Genomic DNA, 15,978 nt, shown 5'->3' with positions numbered 1-15,978 from the left:
GAGAAATTAAGGGAAAAAATTGGCAAGAAATCGTAATGAGAAAGAATGTTTCTGATTGGAGAGAACCTGCATGAATAGAAGGGGAGCAGCGCAGATTCACCAGAATGATACCGGGGCTTAAAGGGTTAAATTGGGAGGGCGGGTTGCACAGACTTGGTTTGTATTCCCTCGAGTTTAGAAGGTCGAGAGGTGATGTGACCGAGGTGTTTAAAATGGTAAAGTGATTTTTAAAAAATTCGTTCATGGGATGTGGGCGTCGCTGGCGAGGCCGGCATTTATTGCCCATCTCTAATTGCCCCTTGAGAAGGTGGTGGTGAGCCGCCTTCTTGAACCGCTGCAGTCCGTGTGGTGAAGGTTCTCCCACAGTGCTGTTAGGAAGGGAATTCCAGGATTTTGACCCAGCGACAATGAAGGAACGGCGATATATTTCCAAGTCGGGATGGTGTGTGACTTGGTGGGGGACGTGCAGGTGGTGTTCTCCCCATGTACCTGCTGCTCTTGTCCTTCTAGGTGGTAGAGGTCGTGGATTTGTCAGGGTAGATAGAGAGAAACTATTTCCTCTGGTGGGGGGAACCTGAACAAGATCTTAAAATTAGAGCCAGGCTGTTTAGAAGTGAAATCAGGAAGCATTTTTCACACAAGAGGGGAGTGGAAATCTGGAACTCTCTCCCCCAAAAGGCTCTGGATGCTGGGGGTCAATTGAAATTGTCAGGTCTGAGATCGATAGATTTTTGTTGGGTATCAAGGGACGTGGAACCAAGGTGGGAAAATAGTGTTTAGGTACAGATTAGTCATGATCGAATTGAATGATGGAACAGGCTCAAGGGGCTGAATGGAGTTCCTCAGGGCAGTGTCCTAGGCCCAACCATCTTCAGCTGCTTCATCAATGACCTTCCCTCCATCATAAGGTCAGAAATGGGGATGTTCGCTGATGATTGTACAGTGTTCAGTTCCATTCGCAACCCCTCAGATAATGAAGCAGTCCGAGCCCGCATGCAGAAAGACCTGGACAATATCCAGGCTTGGGCTGATAAGTGGCAAGTAACATTCACGCCAGACAAGTGCCAGGCAATGACCATCTCCAACAAGAGAGAGTCTAACCACCTCCCCTTGACATTCAACAGCATTACCATCGCCGAATCCCCCACCATCAACATCCTGGGGGTCACCATTGACCAGAAACTTAACTGGACCAGCCATATAAATACTGTGGCTACAAGAGCAGGTCAGAGGCTGGGAATTCTGCGATGAGTGACTCACCTCCTGACTCCCCAAAGCCTTTCCACCATCTACAAGGCACAAGTCAGGAGAGTGATGGAATACTCTCCACTTGCCTGGAAAGGTGCAGCTCCAACAACACCTAAGAGGCTCGACACCATCCAGAACAAAGCACTCCATCGACCACCCTAAACATTCACTCCCTTCACCACCGGCGCACAGTGGCTGCAGTGTGTACCATCCACAGGATGCACTGCAGCAACTCGCCAAGGCTTCTTCGACAGCACCTCCAAAACCTGAGACCTCTACCACCTAGAAGGACAAGGGCAGCAGGTACATGGGAACACCACCACCTGCACATTCCCCTCCAAGTCACACACCATCCCAACTTGGAAATATATCGCCGTTCCTTCATCATCACTGGGTCAAAATCCTGGAACTCCCTACCTCACAGCACTGTGGGAGAACCTTCACCACACGGACTGCAGCGGTTCAAGAAGGCGGCTCACCACCACCTTCTCAAGGGCAATTAGGGATGGGCAATAAATGCCGGCCTCGCCAGCGATGCCAACATCCCATGAACGAATAATATATTTAAAAAATGGCCTCCTCCTGTTCCTATGTTTTGCTGCAGGGTGAGAGTGCTACTAACTGAGCCAAGCTGCACTTTGGAAGGTAAGAAAGTAATTCTTATTGAAGCAAAAAAATCAGTAAACCCTTTATTTTGTTTTAATTAATAAAATTATTGATACATGTAATATCTTTAGTTGGGACCGCCCATGATGGTTCAGTGAGTGGCAGACAGGAGGGTCCCAGATTTCATCCCCCTATTTGGGCTGAGTCAGGTAATAGCAGCCTAGTTAACAATAAGCTTCAGTCCTCCCCTTCTCCTGATCACCATCCAGTGACCCTGTGTATAGGTGTGTTCTTCACCCCACCATTGGCGGCCGTGCCTTCAGTTGCCGAGGCCCTGAGCTCTGGAATTCCCTCCCTAAACCTCTCGGCCTCTCTACCCCTCTATCTTGTCTCCATATTATAGAAAGGATATAGAGGCACTGGAGAGGGTGCAAAAAAGATTCACAAGGATGATACCAGAACTGAGAGGATATACTTATCAGGAAAGGCTGAACAGGCTGGGGCTCTTTTCTCTAGAAAAGAGAAGGCTGAGGGGTGACCTGATAGAGGTCTTTAAGATTATGAAAGGGTTTGATAGGGTAGACGGAGAGAAGATGTTTCCACTTGTGGGGGAGACCAGAACTAGAGGTCATCAATGTAAAATAGTCTCTAATAAATCCAATAGGGAATTCAGGAGAAACTTCTTTACCCAGAGAGTGGTGAGAATGTGGAACTCACTCCCACAAGGAGTAGTTGAGGCGAATAGTGTAGATACATTTAAGGGGAAGCTAGATAAACGCATGAGGAAGAGAAGAACAGAAGGATATGCTGATAGGGTGAGATGAAATAGGGAGGGAGGAGGCTTTTGTGGAGCATAAACGCCGGCATAGACCAGTTGGGCCGAATGGCCTGTTTCTTTGCTGCAGTTTTGATGTAACTCCTTTACGACGCTCCTTAAACCCATCTCCGTGACCAAGCCTGTCCTAATGTCTCCTTCTTTGGCCCGGTGTAAATTTTTGTCTGATTACGCTCCTCTGAAGCGCCTTGGGATGTTTTTTGAAAGGCGCTATGTAAATGCAAGTTGTGTATGTGGACATTGGGCAAGGGCCTGGAATTGCTCTGCAACAACACTCCAGCTGGGGAATTGCAGCGAATAAGAGGTCACTGCTGTAGTTCACTCAGGAACCAATGGTGTCACTGTGGAGCTATTTGGTGACACAAACGAGAAGCATTAATCGGACAGAAAGCCCAATTGGCCTCCATTCACACCACAAGCTATTCGAGCAGAGACAGCATCACAGCTGGACCGAATCCTGGCCTCGCCAGATGTTGCAGTCGGGGTCAAGAAAGAAAGAAAGAACTTGCATTTCTACAGCGCCTTTCATGACCTCAGGACGTCCCAAAGTGCTTTACAGCCAATGTTCCCATGAAAATTCCCACCTGCAGTCTGCAGTGACTGGCAGCATTCCCATTAGCAGCAGGACTGGGGTCAGAATGGCAGTGAGAGAGAAAGGCCTGACAGCTGTGGCTCAGTGGGTAGCCCTTTGTGCCTCTTAGTTAGAACGGTTTTGGGTTCAAGTCCCAGCTCCAGGTACTTGAGCGTATCGTCGAAGCTGACACCCCAGTGCAGTGCCGCGTGAGTGCTGCACTGTCAGAGGTGCTGTCTTTCAGATGAGACCCTGATCTGAGGCCCCGTCTGCCCTCTCAGGTGGACGTAAAAGATCCCATGGCACTGTTTTGAAGAAGAGCAGGGGAGTTCTCCCCGGTGTCCTGGGCCAATATTTATCCCTCAAACAACATCACTAAAAAAAACAGATTATCTGATTATTACCTCATTGCTGTTTGTGGGATCTTGCTGTGCACAAATTGGCTGCCGCGTTTCCTACATTACAACAGTGACTACAATTCTAAACTACTTCACTGGCTGTAAAGTGCTTTGAGATGTCCTGAGGCCGTGAAAGGCGCTATACAAATGCAAGTCTTTCTTTCTTGACGCCTACTGATGTTTTTGGTAAACATTGAGTCACGCAGATATCAGTGTGAAATTCTGATGGTGTAAATTGGATCAGCCATAGAACTGGAATTTACATTTTCTGCTCTCCAGCCCCCTCTGACTCAGCCCATGTAATCCGTTTTCTCCCGAGAGATCTCACCTTCCCCGTCTTCTCTTACATCGTTCATCATAAATGCCCTCCCCCCACCCCCGACTCCACCCACCGCCTTCCAGTCCACTCCTTCCTCATCATCTACATCGGCTCCCGGTCTGGCAACGCCTCGATTTTAAAATTCTCATCTTTGTTTTCAAATCCCTCCGTGGCCCTCGCCCCCCTCCCGATCTCCCCGGTGTCCTGGCCAGCATTTATCCCTCAACCAACATCACTAAAACAGATTTTCTGGTCATTATCACATTGCTGTTTGTGGGATCTTGCTGTGTGTAAATTGGCTGCCGCGTTTCCCACATTACAACAGTGAGCACACTTCAAAAGTACTTCATTGTCTGTGAAGCACGTAGGGACGTCCTGAGGTTGTGAAAGGCACTGTAGAAATGCAAGTCTTTTTCTCATTCTGTAACCTCCTCCAGCCCGACCACCCTCCGAGATCTCTGCGCTCCTCCACTTCTGGCCCCTTGCGCATCCCCGATTTTCATCGCTCCACCATTGGCGGCCGTGCCTTCAGCTGCCTGGGCCCTAAGCTCTGGAATTGCCTCCCTAATCCTCTCCGCCTCTCTCTCCTCCTTTAAGACGCTCCTTAAAACCTACCTCTTTGACCAAGCTTTTGGTCACCTGTCCTAATGTCGCCTTACGTGGCTCGGTGTCAGATTTTGTTTGATAAAATTCTCATCTTTGTTTTCAAATCCCTCCTATGAAGCGCCGTGGGACATTTTACTACGTTAAAGGCCCTATATAAATGCAAATTGTTGTCGTTGTTGTTGAAAAGCTGGGACATAGAATTGGCAAGAAAAAGATTGGATATTGGCAGTCTTATTCTACGACATCCAAACCGAGCAAGTCTCACTGATGTGATAACCCACTTACGACCATCGGTATCTTTGTGATAGTCAGCGCTCCTTTGAACTTCTCAACCTTCTGTGCAATCCACTCTCTCCCTACCATCTCGCACCAACGCAAGTAAACTCCCAATCTCTCTCCTCAGGATCTCCAGCTCCACGGATATTGTAGCTCCTCAGTTCCACGACTTCCCTCGTCTCATTCGACCACTCGCAGTTTTTTTTTGTCCTTTTATGATCACTAATTCGGAGTGAGGCTCACTCACTTTGGGTCGAGACTTTAACCTGGCTCCCCGATGGCTCAGAGTGACCGAGTAGCTGAGCCTAACAGAGTAGAAAGTTCCCAGCGTTTGATCTCCAGTCTCTACTGAGTTATCTGATCTCGGCTGGGGTGGTAGTCGGGGACCTACAGTTGGACTTTTTAAAAAATTCGTTCACGGGATGTGGGCGTCGCTGGCGAGGCCGGCATTTGTTGCCCATCCCTAATTGCCCTTGAGAAGGTGGTGGTGAGCCGCCTTCTTGAACCGCTGCAGTCCGTGTGGTGACGGTTCTCCCACAATGCTGTTAGGAAGGGAGTTCCAGGATTTTGACCCAGCGACAATGAAGGAACGGTGATATATTTCCAAGTCGGGATGGTGTGTGACTTGGAGGGGAACGTGCAGGTGGTGTTGTTCCCATGCGCCTGCTGCCCTTGTCCTTCTAGGTGGTAGAGGTCGCGGGTTTGGGAGGTGCTGTCAAAGAAGCCTTGGCGAGTTGCTGCAGTGCATCCTGTGGATGGCGCACACTGCAGCCACAGTGCGCCGGTGGTGAAGGGAGTGAATGTTTAGGGTGGTGGATGGGGTGCCAATCAAGCGGGCTGCTTTATCTTGGATGGTGTCGAGCTTCTTGAGTGTTGTTGGAGCTGCACTCATCCAGGCAAGTGGCGAGTATTCCATCACACTCCTGACTTGTGCCTTGTAGATAGTGGAAAGGCTTTGGGGAGTCAGGAGGTGAGTCACTCGCCGCAGAATACCCAGCCTCTGACCTGCTCTCGTAGCCACAGTATTTATATGGCTGGTCCAGTTAAGTTTCTGGTCAATGGTGACCCCCAGGATGTTGATGGTGGGGGATTCGGCGATGGTAATGCCGTTGAATGTCAAGGGGAGGTGGTTAGACTCTCTCTTGTTGGAGATGGTCATTGCCTGGCACTTACCTGGCGCGAATGTTACTTGCCACTTATGAGCCCAAGCCTGGATGTTGTCCAGGTCTTGCTGCATGCAGGCTCGGACTGCTTCATTATCTGAGGGGTTGCGAATGGAACTGAACACTGTGCAGTCATCAGCGAACATCCCCATTTCTGACCTTATGATGGAGGGAAGGTCATTGATGAAGCAGCTGAAGATGGTTGGGCCAAGGACACTGCCCTGAGGAACTCCTGCAGCAATGCCCTGGGGCTGAGATGACTGGCCTCCAACAACCACTACCATCTTCCTTTGTGCTAGGTATGACTCCAGCCACTGGAGAGTTTTCCCCCTGATTCCCATTGACTTCAATTTTACTAGGGCTCCTTGGTGCCACACTCGGTCAAATGTTGCCTTGATGTCAAGGGCAGTCACTCTCACCTCACCTCTGGAATTCAGCTCTTTTGTCCATGTTTGGACCAAGGCTGTAATGAGGTCTGGAGCCGAGTGGTCCTGGCGGAACCCAAACTGAGCATCGGTGAGCAGGTTATTGGTGAGTAAGTGCCGCTTGATAGCACATTCGACGACACCTTCCATCACTTTGCTGATGATTGAGAGTAGACTGATGGGGCGGTAATTGGCCGGATTGGATTTGTCCTGCTTTTTGTGGACAGGACATACCTGGGCAATTTTCCACATTGTCGGGTGGATGCCAGTGTTGTAGCTGTACTGGAACAGCTTGGCTAGAGGCGCAGCTAGTTCTGGAGCACAAGTCTTCAGCACTACAGCTGGGATGTTGTTGGGGCCCATAGCCTTTGCTGTATCCAGTGCACTCAGCCGTTTCTTGATACCACGTGGAGTGAATCGAATTGGCCGCAGACTGGCTTCCGTGATGGTGTGGATATCGGGAGGAGGCTGAGATGGATTATCCACTCGGCACTTCTGGCTGAAGATGGTTGCAAACGCTTCAGCCTTGTCTTTTGCACTCACGTGCTGGACTCCGCCATCATTGAGAATGGGGATGTTTGCAGAGCCTCCTCCTCCCGTTAGTTGTTTAATTGTCCACCACCATTCACGACTGGATGTGGCAGGACTGCAGAGCTTTGATTTGATCCGTTGATTGTGGAATCGCTTAGCTCTGTCTATAGCATGTTGCTTCCGCTGTTTAGCATGCATGTAGTCCTGAGTTGTAGCTTCACCAGGTTGGCACCTCATTTTTAGGTACGCCTGGTGCTGCTCCTGGCATGCTCTTCTACACTCCTCATTGAACCAGGGTTGATCCCCTGGCTTGTTGGTAATGGTAGAGTGAGGAATATGCCGGGCCATGAGGTTACAGATTGTGCTGGAATACAATTCTGCTGCTGCTGATGGCCCACAGCGCCTCATGGATGCCCAGTTTTGAGCTGCTAGATCTGTTCTGAATCTATCCCATTTAGCACGGTGGTAGTGCCACTCAACACGTTGGATGGTGTCCTCAGTGCGAAGACGGGATTTCATCTCCACGAGGACTGTGCGGTGGTCACTCCTACCAATACTGTCATGGACAGATGCATTTGCGACAGGTAGATTGGTGAGGACGAGGTCAAGTAAGTTTTTCCCTCGTGTTGGTTCGCTCACCACCTGCCGCAGGCCCAGTCGGCCAGCTCGGTCAGTAGTGGTGCTACCGAGCCACTCTTGGTGATGGACATTGAAGTCCCCCAACAACATCCCGGCTGCAGTGCTGAAGACTTGTGCTCCAGAACTAGCTGCGCCTCTAGCCAAGCTGTTCCAGTACAGCTACAACAGTGGCATCTACCCAACAATGTGGAAAATTGCCCAGGTATGTCCTGTCCACAAAAAGCAGGACAAATCCAATCCAGCCAATTACCGCCCCATCAGTCTACTCTCAATCATCAGCAAAGTGATGGAAGGTGTCATCGACAGTGCTATCAAGCGGCACTTACTCACCAATAACCTGTTCACTGATGCTCAGTTTGGGTTCCGCCAGGACCACTCGGCTCCAGACCTCATTAAAGCCTTGGTCATGGACAAATGAGCTGAATTCCAGAGGTGAGGTGAGAGTGACTGCCCTTGACATCAAGGTGGCATTTGGCAGAGTGTGGCACCAAGGAGCCCTAGTAAAATTGAAGTCAATGGGAATCAAGGGGGAAAACTCTCCAGTGGCTGGAGTCATACCTAGCACAAAGGAAGATGGTAGTGGTTGTTGGAGGCCAATCATCTCAGCCCCAGGACATTGCTGCAGGAGTTCCTCAAGGCAGTGTCCTAGGCCCAACCATCTTCAGCTGCTTCATCAATGACCTTCCCTCCATCATAAGGTCAGAAATGGGGATATTCGCTGATGATTGCACAGTGTTCAGTTCCATTCACAACCCCTCAGATAATGAAGCAGTCCGAACCCGCATGCAGCAAGACCTGGACAACATCCAGGTTTGGGCTCATAAGTGGCAAGTAACATTCGCGCCAGACAAGTGCCAGGCAATGACCATCTCCAACAAGAGAGAGTCTAACCACCTCCCCTTGACATTCAACGGCATTACCATCGCCAAATCCCCCACCATCAACATCCTGGGGGTCACCATTGACCAGAAACTTAACTGGAGCAGCCATATAAATACTGTGGCTACAAGAGCAGGTCAGAGGCTGGGTATTCTGCGGCGAGTGACTCACCTCCTGACTCCCCAAAGCCTTTCCACCATCTACAAGGCACAAGTCAGGAGTGTGATGGAATACTCTCCACTTGCCTGGATGAGTGCAGCTCCAACAACACTCAAGAAGCTCGACATCATCCAGGACAAAGCAGCCCGCTTGATTGGCACCCCATCCACCACCCTAAGCATTCACTCCCTTCACCACCGCGCACAGTGGCTGCAGTGTGCACCATCCACAGGATGCACTGCAGCAACTCGCCAAGGATTCTTCGACAGCACCTCCCAAACCCGCGACCTCTACCACCTCGAAGGACAAGAGCAGCAGGCACATGGGAACAACACCACCTGCACGTTCCCCTCCAAGTCACACACCATCTTGACTTGGAAATATATCGCCGTTCCTTCATTGTCGCTGGGTCAAAATCCTGGAACTCCCTTCCTAACAGCACTGTGGGAGAACCGTCACCACACGGACTGCAGCGGTTCAAGAAGGCGGCTCACCATCGCCTTCTCAAGGGCAATTAGGGATGGGCAATAAATGCCGGCCTCGCCAACGATGCCCACATCCCATGAACGCATAAAAAAAAGCTGCTACATAAATGCAAGATGTTGTAAGGAAGGGGTGAAAGTTGGTGTATCCATGGCTTTGTGATGTGTCAGTCTTTCCAGTCATGTATAAATGTCAGTCCTAAGATTCCCCTTCATGTTGCCGGCTCTGATGCATGCTCTCTGTCTAAGAACATAAGAACATAAATAAGAGCAGGAATAGGCCAGACGGCCCCTCGAGCCTGTTCCAACATTCAATCAGATCATGGCTGATCTTCGACCTCAACTCCACTTTCCCGCCCGATTCCCATATCCCTTGATTCCCCTGGAGTCCAAAAATCTAATCGATTTCAGCCTTGAATATACTCAATGACTGAGCATCCACAGCCCTCTGGGGTAGAGAATTCCAAAGATTCACAACCCTCTCAGTGAAGAAATTTGTCCTCATCTTGGTCCTAAATGGCTGACCATTATCTTGAGAATATGACCCCTAATTCTAAACTCTCCAGCTGGAGAAACAGCCTCTCAGCATCTACCCTGTCAAGCCCTCTAAGAATGTTATATGTTTCAATGAGATCACCTCTCATTCTTCTAAACTCCAGAGAATAGGCCCATTCTACTCATTCTGTCCTCATCGGACAACCCTCTCATCCCAGGAAGCAATCTAGTGAATCTAAGGCAAGTATATCCTTCCTTAGATAAGGAGACCAGAACTGTACACAGTACTCCAGGTGTGGTCTCACCAGAGCCCTATATAATTGCAGCAAGACCTCCTTACTCTATTCATTTATCTGTGTACTTTATTGTTTCTCTTTTAATTTAAACCATTCGGAAACATTGGGTTGCCCCAGTGTCATCAACCCAAGTGAACATAATGCTTTATTGTTAAATCCCCACAAGCAACAACAACTTGCATTTATACAGCACATTTTAACGTAGTAAAACGTCTCAAGGCATTTCACAGGAGCGATTATCAGGCCAAATTTGACATCGAGCCACATAAGGAGATATTAGGACAGTTGACCAAAAGCTTGGTCAAAGAGGTAGGTTTTAAGGAGCGTCTTACAGGAGGAGAGAGGGGTAGAGAGGTGGAGAGGTTTCGGGAGAGGATTCCAGAGCTTGGGGCCTAGGCAGCTGAAGGCACGGCCGCCAATGGTGGAGCGATTAAAATCAGGGATGCGCAAGAGGCCAGAATTGGAGGAGCGCTGAGATCTTGGAGGGTTGTAGAACTGGAGGAGGTTACAGAAATAGGGAAAGACTTGCATTTATATAGAGCTTTTTACAACCTTGGGACGTCCCAAAGCGATTTACAGCCAATGAAGTATTTTTGAAGTGTAGTCACTGTTGTAATGTAGGAAACGCAGCAGCCAATTAGCGCACAGCAAGATCCCACAAACAGCAATGTGATAATGATGAAATAATCTGTTTTACTGATGCTGGTTGAGGGATAAATATTGGCCAGGACTCCAGGGATAGCTCCCCTGCTCTTCTTCGAAATAGTGCCATGGGATCTTTTACACGTACCTGAGGGGGCAGACAGGGCCTCGGTTTAACGTCTCATCCGAAAGACGGCACCTCTGACAGTGCAGCACTCTCGCAGTACTGCACTGGGAGTGTCAGCCTAGATTCTGTCTTCAAGACTCTCCGGAGCGGGACTTGGAAGCCACAACCTTCCGACACAGAGGCGAGAGGCCACTCACTGAGCCAGGGATGGGCCGAGGCCGCGGAGGGACTTGAAAACCAGGATGAGAATTTTAAAATCGAGGCGTTCCCTGACCGGGAGCCGATGTCGATGAGCGAGCAAGGAGGGGGGGGGGGGTGATGGGCGAACGGGGACTTGGTGCGAGTTGGGAGTGGGGCAGCAGAGTTTTGGATGCACGTAAGGCTGCGTCTATCTTGTTTCTGTTGGTCAATTGGCAGCAGATTGTGCTTGCTCATTTCTCAAGCCCCATCTCTTGCTGAGTCAGAGTCAAGACTTCATCTCCAGAGAGGACATAATTGACATTAATGGTACCATCACAAGAGGGCCCCCCCCCCCTTCAGCATCTGTCCACACAGTTGCCTGACAAAAATAAAATGTAATAAAAGACACACAAAGTAAGGAGTAAAATTCAGAAAAATTCAATTAATTGAAATAAGATTGACATTAATTGAAAGGGAGAGGCTGAGACATGGGATGGTCACAAGACCCCCTCCCTGCAGCGGCATCCGTCCTCGAAGCTGCCTGAACGATCAAAACAATTTTTTTTTTTACAGATAAGAAACTATACCTAATTTATTTTTTAAAATATAGTTAAATAGATGGACGATTAAAATATTAGTTGAAGGAGGCGGGTTGGGCGGGGCGACGCCGGGGTCCTGCGGTTGCTAGGGGGGGGGGGGAAGGGCGCGCTGACGTCATTGATCCGGGTCCTTGGCCGGGTGCAGTGGCGAAGATGGCGCCCGTGGGAGAGAAGAAGGTTCTGGGCGCAGCGGCGGACGGGCAGGAGGCGGCGGAGGAGGACGAGGGTCAGAACGTGTGGTAGGTCGGCGGCCCGCTGGCGCGATTGATCGTCAGTTATTGCCGGGCCGCCGAGCCCCCGAGCCCCCGGGCCCGGTCGGTCGGTCTCTCTCTGTGTGTGAGTGAGAGTGCGGGGCGGGCCCGGTCGGTGTTTGTTTGAGCGGTGCGGGCGGGCCCTCCTCTCCTCTCCTCTCTATCTTCCTCCCCTCTCTGTTGGTGCGCGGGCGGGCCGGTTTTTTGTTTTTGCTTTGTTTTCCTCTTTTTGTTTCCCCCCCCCCCCCTCCCCCCTGCCTAATGTCTCTTCCGTCCCCGCAGGTCCTCCATTCTGAGTGAAGTCTCCACCCGCTCTCGGTCCAAACTGCCCACTGGGAAAAATATTCTTGTGCTAGGTAAGCTGGTCAACGTGAAGGGAAAATTATATAATAAAACAACATTCAAGCTTCTGTCTAAAGTCTGCCACTGTTTATATGGAAAGGATATAGACGCTGTACATATCAACTGTCTGAATAATTTCTACATAATTCATATAAACAAATCTTTGCAAATAATAAGGGGAAGATATGTATGGAAGGTGAATGTACTGTCATAGATTTCCTTTAAAAAATGTAATTTCTGTGTGTAATGTAAATATTTAATATAAAATATTTAATAATTTCAAAATAGATCTTAGAATTGATTAATGTATGGGGGAGAGGTGCCAGTATCAGCCTTTACTGCTTTTTGCTGTTCCTCCTGACTGCTTATTGTTTTTTTTTTCATCCAGCTAATGGTTTGACTGTTAATAACCGCTGAATGCTAAATCTCTCTGCAGGTGAGGATGGATCAGGCAAGACGACACTCATGGCTAAACTCCAGGGTGCAGAGCACAACAAGAAAGGGAGGGGACTGGAATATTTGTACTTAAATATACACGATGAAGACAGAGATGGTCAGTGAGTCATCTGTGAAAAGTGTGTGTGTGTGTGTGTGTGAGAGAAAGAGCAACTTAGTCAAATGCTACTGTGTTGTGCTAGGGGTTGGGTGAGAAATACAGTGGAGCAGACTTTCAAATGATGCATGGTGTATTTCTGCCATGTGTCTTTTTTGTGGTTTCACTTTTTTATTTTTAGTTTGGTGAAGTGAGACTTTTCTGTGTTGGGGGGGGGGGGGGTGCAAGGTGTTGTACATTGCAAGTTCCTCTGTTGACAAACAGGATTTAAAATGGTTTCGCCAGACTCCTCCACCCCTGCTACTGAATGGCTCTGCTAACGATCTGTTCCACGAGTTGCTGAGCCAAACAGACCAGTGGAACCTGCATACTGTTGGGATGAACTTGCTGAGCCATCAGGAGCAGCTTGGAAATAATGGCTATCTGGGAAGAATAATGGGTGCTCTGGGGTCATTAGACTGTAACCTAATCAGATCAGTTAAACAAATTCTAGTTTATACTATATTGCATATAGGATGTGCTTTTTTTTCCTAAAGTTAAAATTAGTAAGCAGCGTGTGTGCAAGTTAATATTTTATTGTTGGCAAGTGGTCACGTTTGGGGTGTGGCCTAAATTGAGGAGCAGCTGATGTATGAATCAGTACAATCCTTGTTATTTATATCCTGAGATCTTTAAGTTACTCATAATGCTCCTATGAAGTGCCATGGGATGTTTTACTACTTGAGGTGCAATATATAAATGCAAGTTGTTAGGCCATTACTGTTTAAACTGAGTGTGTCTGATCTGGGAATTTGCTGAATCCTGGCCTTGTTTACAATTCTCCTGACATGTCATTTGTGAAACGCTCCAGGGTTTTGCTTGAAAAGCAAGATTTTTTCACTTGCTTTGTGAACAAAGTGTTTGATTTTCTGCATGATGAAAGCTGCTTTTAAAACAGTTGTGTGTTTATTTGGGATTCTAGGAGACTGATATCTTTGAGCTGGTTCCCTGAGTTAGTGTGTTACTAAATCCTGCTTTCTCATCCTGGTGGCAGGATGGAGATCCAAGCGAAACTGGGTCTGCTGTCAGCATAAGGAGCTGGCTCTCAGACATCTCAGTCTCTGAATCTAAACTAAAAAGAATCAGTATAAAAATAGCCTAGGTGATGCAGTGTGTGAGCATCTGATCCTTTCAAACTCCTGATTGGATGAAAGTCTCTCCTCCTTCTCCTTCTCCACCCGCCCCCCCCGCCGGCCCCCCAACTCCCCTCTGCCTGTACGGATTATAATGTAAAATGAGTTTGGACTGTCCTTCTCTAGCTTTTCATTTAGTGGGTGTGTGTTCATACCTCAACAGGCCAAACCGCTCCCTACATTGTAACAGTGATTTCGCTTCAAAAATACTCGCTGTGGGACATCCTGAGGTTGTAAAAGGTGCTACACAAATGCAAGTTTGTTTGTTCTTCGAAGGTTGAACAGTAATAGCCTGATTGTGCTGGGAAATAGAAATGTTGTATTTAAGTGCTGACTCTGCTTTTGAGCTTAAGTGTATGTTATTTGGGTTGAGTAGATGAGCTTTATTTTTTTCTTTGATTTTTCTCCACTGGACGTTGGTCCACTTTTGCTGCTAGTTTATTCTCTAGTGGTCTTGCTTCGTGCTTGAGTCGGGGCGATGAGTTTTTGAGCTGCTCACCTTCAAGGGTCTGATCCTTGTCCTTACCTGACATCCATACTTACATCTGGGGGAAGCTTACTCGTCTCCTTGAAGTCAACTGCGACATCCCTAATACTGCCACTAACTCGTGATGGAACCTAGGCTGTTCCCGATCTGTGTGCCTCAGTTTCATACCACACAGTGAATTTATTCACCAAGCCACGCTAGAGTATGCTTTAATCTACAGCCGAGCTGGCAGTGATTCATTTCCACAATCCTCTCTCCTTTCCCCATGATTTAACCAATTTTTTTTTAGTAAAGAATTCTGTAGTTCACTGGTTATGGTACTGGGTAACTAACCTAGAGGTCGTGAGTTCAAATCCCACCATGGTACATCTGGTAATTTATGGGTTGCCAGTAGGAAAAAAACCATGAAAGCTTCTGAATTGTTGTACAAACTCAACTGGTTCACAAATGTCTTTCAGATAAGGGAGTCTGACACCCCTTCCCAGTCAGTCCCACACGCTAATTGACTTACTGCCTTCTGAAGTTGTCTTGCAGGCCCTCAGTTGTACAGGAAAGAAAGAAAGGCTTGCATTTGTACAGCTCCTTTCCTGACCTTAGGATGTCCCAAAGTGCTTTACAGCCAATGAAGTACTTTTAAAATTGTAGTCACTTGTAACGTAGGAAACGTGGGATCCAATTTGCGCACAGCAAGGTCCCACAAACAGCGATGTGATAATGACCAGATAATCTGTTTTAGTGGTGTTGGTTAAGGGAAAATTATTGGCCAGGACACTGGGGAGATCTTTCCTGCTCTTACTAGGGCAACTAAGGATGCTCAATAAATGGGGCTATGCCAGCATCAGCCACATCCCTAATGATTTAAAATAAATATATTGTCATAAATAAATGCATAATAATGTTTGCCCTAAGCTTGGTGAGCACGTGCAGTGACTTACGACCAACTCTTGCATTTATTTGTATGTAAACCTCTGGACATGAGGGTAACAAAGCTGGTTTAGTGTTTTATATAGTTGCAACTTCACTTGAGCTTTCAGAGAAGCCTATGTTGAATCATTTAATCAGGCTTGTGCTATAGTATATGGCTGTGAAGTGAATATTTAACTACTGTTGACCCCCAGACACACGTTGATATTAGAGCCAGGGAGGCACGAGTGTGATTATTTTAATAAGTTCAATTATGAGTTTTGAATTTGTGCCTCTGCTTCTGAGGGGCTGTGGAGCGTAATGGAGGCAGGAAGAGTAATTGGAGGGTAGATGTGGGTGGGAGCAACAGCAGTTTTTACTTTGGGAGCTGATTCTGATGGCTTTTTTGAGATTGCACTCTGGTCTTAGTGGCTCGAGGGGTTCCAGTCCTGTGCGCGTTTTGCGTACGCTATTTGAATGGGTTCCTTATTTATACGATCGTGGACCCCGCATTTCCATGGCATGCCACTAAGGTGTCAGCTTTGGCTCAGCGGTCGCACTTTCACCCGAGTCAGATGGTTGTGGGTTCAGGCCCTACCTCAGACTTAAGCACATAATCCATGCTAGTAATTGAGTGCAGTACAGAGGGAATGTTGCACTATCGGAGGTGCCGTTTTTCAGATGCAACATCAAACCAAGGTTCCGTTTTTCCTCTGTGGTCGATGTAAAAGATCCCAGGGCACTGCTTGACGAAGAGCCATTGAGTACTCCTGGCTAACCAACATCACTAAAAC

At 48.1% G+C, this 15,978-nt stretch overlaps 1 protein-coding gene across 1 annotated transcript in view; it reads left to right on the top strand.

The window, feature by feature from the left end:
- Window positions 1-11,611: 11,611 nt before the first annotated feature.
- The window catches only part of dync1li2 (dynein, cytoplasmic 1, light intermediate chain 2), a 96,452-nt gene continuing 92,085 nt past the window's right edge, over window positions 11,612-15,978 (top strand). The window contains exons 1-3 of the mRNA XM_067998179.1: window positions 11,612-11,715; window positions 12,010-12,083; window positions 12,506-12,622. Of these exons, the coding sequence (XP_067854280.1) occupies window positions 11,630-11,715; window positions 12,010-12,083; window positions 12,506-12,622 (277 nt within the window). The 5' untranslated portion in view covers window positions 11,612-11,629. The remainder of the gene's footprint in view (window positions 11,716-12,009; window positions 12,084-12,505; window positions 12,623-15,978) is intronic.

The sequence above is a fragment of the Heptranchias perlo genome, chromosome 16 (genome assembly GCF_035084215.1).
Source record: "Heptranchias perlo isolate sHepPer1 chromosome 16, sHepPer1.hap1, whole genome shotgun sequence".
NCBI lineage: Eukaryota > Metazoa > Chordata > Chondrichthyes > Hexanchiformes > Hexanchidae > Heptranchias > Heptranchias perlo.
This window is presented reverse-complemented; position numbering and strand designations above follow the sequence as displayed.